The 3804-nt window shown below is 38.5% G+C and overlaps 1 protein-coding gene across 1 annotated transcript in view; it reads left to right on the top strand.

Moving 5' to 3' along the window:
• Nucleotides 1-564: 564 nt before the first annotated feature.
• Nucleotides 565-3804, top strand: part of PHKA1 (phosphorylase kinase regulatory subunit alpha 1) — a gene marked incomplete at its 5' end in the record, with an annotated part of 125096 nt that continues 121856 nt past the window's right edge. Inside the window, 2 exon segments of the mRNA XM_006168010.2 lie at nt 565-663; nt 1633-1779. Coding sequence (XP_006168072.2) covers nt 565-663; nt 1633-1779 — 246 coding nt within the window.

Genomic DNA, 3804 nt, shown 5'->3' on the forward strand with positions numbered 1-3804 from the left:
ATCCAACTCCTACAACTTCTAGCATTACTTATATGTTGCTATCTTACTTGGAACTCCCTCGCCTAAAGAAAGTGTTACTACTATTCATCTGCAATGTTAAAATTATTTTTAAAGCATGATGCTTGACTTGCTGTAGTGCTACAGACTCCCCATTTTAACTGTCCCTGAGACAATACTAGAGGTAAAGAAAAACTCAGAAGTGTCTAGGAATAAAGAATGTTATATTATTTTCTATTCTATTAAACATAAGTAGGGGCCAACAGATGGTGTGGTGTTTAAGTTGCTGGACTCCCACATGGCCAATCACAGTATGAGTCCTGGACCTGGGTGGCTTGAAAATTATACAACTGGGTGGCTCGCTTTCTCTCTGTCTCTCTCTCTCTCTCTCTATGTCTCCCTCTCTCTCTCTGGTCAAATTAAAAGAATAATAAATAAAAATTAAATAAAATAATTCTTTTAAAAAATAAGTAAAAGTGACATCATGTGCACTGATAAGATACTTGGGTACAGGAAAAAGAAATACTTCAGTACTGAAGTTTTCCTTTCCTTCTTCGCTCCTTGCAGGCAGCCCTGGAAGCATTAGATGAACTGGACCTGTTTGGAGTTAAAGGTGGGCCCCAATCAGTCATCCACGTCCTGGCTGATGAAGTACAACACTGTCAGGTAGGGGAAAATGGGCCACAGTATGGCAAACTTTGTTCTTGTCTAGACTGAGATTTAGCATAGGCTTTAAATGAAGAAGAACTGAATGAGTGTATATTATCTGATTTACTACCCCGTGCCAAAGATGTCTTTATCAAGCATTAAGTACTGAGATAAGCCTAATATAGCTTGGGCTATAAAATAAGTTATAGTCCTGTTCCATCACCAAAAGTTATGAGGGATCCTGCCATAGTATATGAATGTTAGGGGGTTCCCTGCCATAGTATATGAAATTCTCCACCGCTATCATATCAAGGGCTATGATCTCCCTCCCTGGTTGGCTCTAGGGGTAAATATTTGTATATTAGACTGTTTAAGTGGTAAAATATGTTATCTCCAGTTTTGTTTAGGATTATTCTCTATTAAAAGGTTAAGTTTCATCTCATTGGCATGAATTTTTTCCTCTTCTTCAAACTCTGGTTATATTCACAGTATCCCAGTGAATATTAGCTCACCTTCTAAAAACATAACATTTTCCATAGTAAGGGAAATGTGTCAGAGATGTAAAAACTATGCCTTTCCCATCCTGCTTCTCAGCAGCTACATTTTCTTCTACTTCACTCTTAAATTTTGGGTCGTTGGAAAAGTCATGATGAATTTTTTGTGTAGAAAAATACATCATGAATTTTCCAGCAACCCCAAATTGCTGGTGTAGCAACAGGACTACAAGTAGGATAATGATTAATTAGAATATTCTCTATTCATGAGCAGCTACTTACAAATCAGAATGGGGAAACACTAAGAGCAGGATTAAGACAAGGAATGATTTGCAGAAATAGTTTTCTAATCTCTCACCATTGAGTAATATATATCATTTTGTTTTCTTCTGAATGATATTCTATCTCATACATTTTTTTGAAGTGAAAGTTGTTGTATTTACTAATGCTGAGGTATTTACTAATGTGTCATATTTTACTTCTTTTCTCTTAGTCCATCCTTAACTCACTATTGCCCCGGGCTTCAACATCCAAAGAGGTTGATGCTAGTCTACTTTCAGTGATTTCCTTCCCAGCTTTTGCAGTAGAGGATAGCCATTTGGTAGAGCTCACAAAACAGGAAATCATCACCAAGCTTCAGGTATGTCTGTTCATCCTTTTTTTTTTCTTTAAGATTACGGCTTTAAGAGAAAATTAGTGCTTTGTGGGACCTTGAGTATGACCTGTGACAGTGATGTCAAGAAACTTTTAATTTTGCTGAAATGTCCTTTTATAAGGACGATTTATTTGAGATGCTGTTAGAATTTCTCTAGTCATTGCTGGTGGTAATTCAGAATGGTACAGCCATTTTGGAAAACAGTTTGGTAAGTTTTTATTTTTGTTTTTGTTTTTTAATAAATTTAAGCTTATACCTACCATTTGACCCAAAAACCTACATTCCTAATATCTATCCTACAGAAAGTAAAATGTATGCTTGCACAAAAATCTGAACACAAATGTTTATAGCAGCTTTATTCATATTGGCAGAAACTAGAAATAACCTTTAAAAAAGAAATGGGTAAACAAATTCTATTACATTCATACGGTGAAATACTGCTCAACATTAAAAAAGAACAAGCTACTAATCCATGGAACAATATGAATGATTCTTAAATACATTTTGCTAAGTAAAAGTCAGTCAGACCCCAAAGACTACATGTTGTATGATTTCATTTACATGACATTCTAGAAAGGTAAAACTAGGGAATATAACAGTTTAGTGGTTGCCAGTAGTTAGGGAGAGAGATTGTCTATAACAACAGCACTGGAGAATTATGTGGATGATGGAATGGTTCTCTTGGGACCAGCCGTTAGCGTAATGGCTATGTGTGGATGAGGGATGGTTTCTCTGGGCCCCAGCCGTTAGCGTAATGGCTATGTCGCTGGACTCCCACGTAGTCGACCGTGGTTCAAGTCCCAGATCCGGTGGCTTAAACTCACTCCGGACGCGTGTGTGTGTGCCCAAGATCCCGACAGGAGAATGGAGAAGGGATTGCGGCATAGCCATCCCTTCTGGGGGGTGATTTCTCGATTTCTGTCTCTCTGTCTGTCTGGCGAGCGCACGCGCCCTATAGCAAAAACCTCTCAAAAAAAAAAAAAAAGAAATAGTTCTCTATGGAATTATGCAAATGCATGCATGACTTTATATGTTTGTTAAAACCCATGGAATTGCATAACACAAAAAAGTAAATTTTTAAAGGGCCAGCTGGCAGCATGGAGGTTAAGGCAGCTTGATACTACATGGCCAACTGTGCAGCAGTTGGAGTCCTGAACCTGGTGACATCTAAATCATGTGAGGCATGTGTGCATGTGTGCCCCAAATCCTGAGAGGAGAGTGCAGGAAAGGGAGTTGTGGTGTGGCCATCCCACCTGGGGGGCTGTTTTATCACTTTCCCTCTCTCCTTCTGTCTCTCTCTGGTAAGCAAATGTGCCCTATAGCAATTAAAAAAAGTTTATTTAAAAAATCAACCAGAGCATGGCAAAAAGAAGTGACATGCAGACTGAAAAAAATGAGTCTAATTGTGTTGTAAAGGAATCATATAACCATGCTGAAGGGAGTAGAGAAGAAAGAGATGACCTAAGTCTTGGAAAATAGTGGAGATTTTAAGTCTAAAGACAGAAATAACTGTATATAAATGCTTACACTAGTTCAAGAGTCCCTATTTGTTTTTATAAATAATGTTTTATTGGAATACAGCCACATGATATTTACATATGTCTATGGTTATTTTCAAGTTACAATAGGAGAGCTGAGTGGTTGCAACAGAGACTGTATAACCTGTAAAACCTAAAATACTATCTAGTTCCTTAAGAAAAAGTTGACCAGTACCAACCGAAATGCCCACAAACAGATGAATGGATTGAAAAGCTGTGACACATATACTCTATGGAATACTATTCAGCTATTAAAAAATACAACAACAAAACTCTGGCTTTTGGAACCATCAGTTAGTGTAATGCCTATGTCGGTGGACTCCCGTGTAGTCGACCGTGGTTCGTGTCCCAGACCCGGTGGCTTAAAACTCACGCCAGGCACGTGTGCGTGTGTGCCCAAGATCCTGACAGGAGAATGGAGGAGAAGGGATTGTGGTGTGGCCATTCCCCCTGGGGGGGGGGTGATTTCTAG

Source organism: Tupaia chinensis, unplaced genomic scaffold (assembly GCF_000334495.1).
Source record: "Tupaia chinensis unplaced genomic scaffold, TupChi_1.0 Scaffold145396_1, whole genome shotgun sequence".
NCBI classification, from domain to species: domain Eukaryota; kingdom Metazoa; phylum Chordata; class Mammalia; order Scandentia; family Tupaiidae; genus Tupaia; species Tupaia belangeri.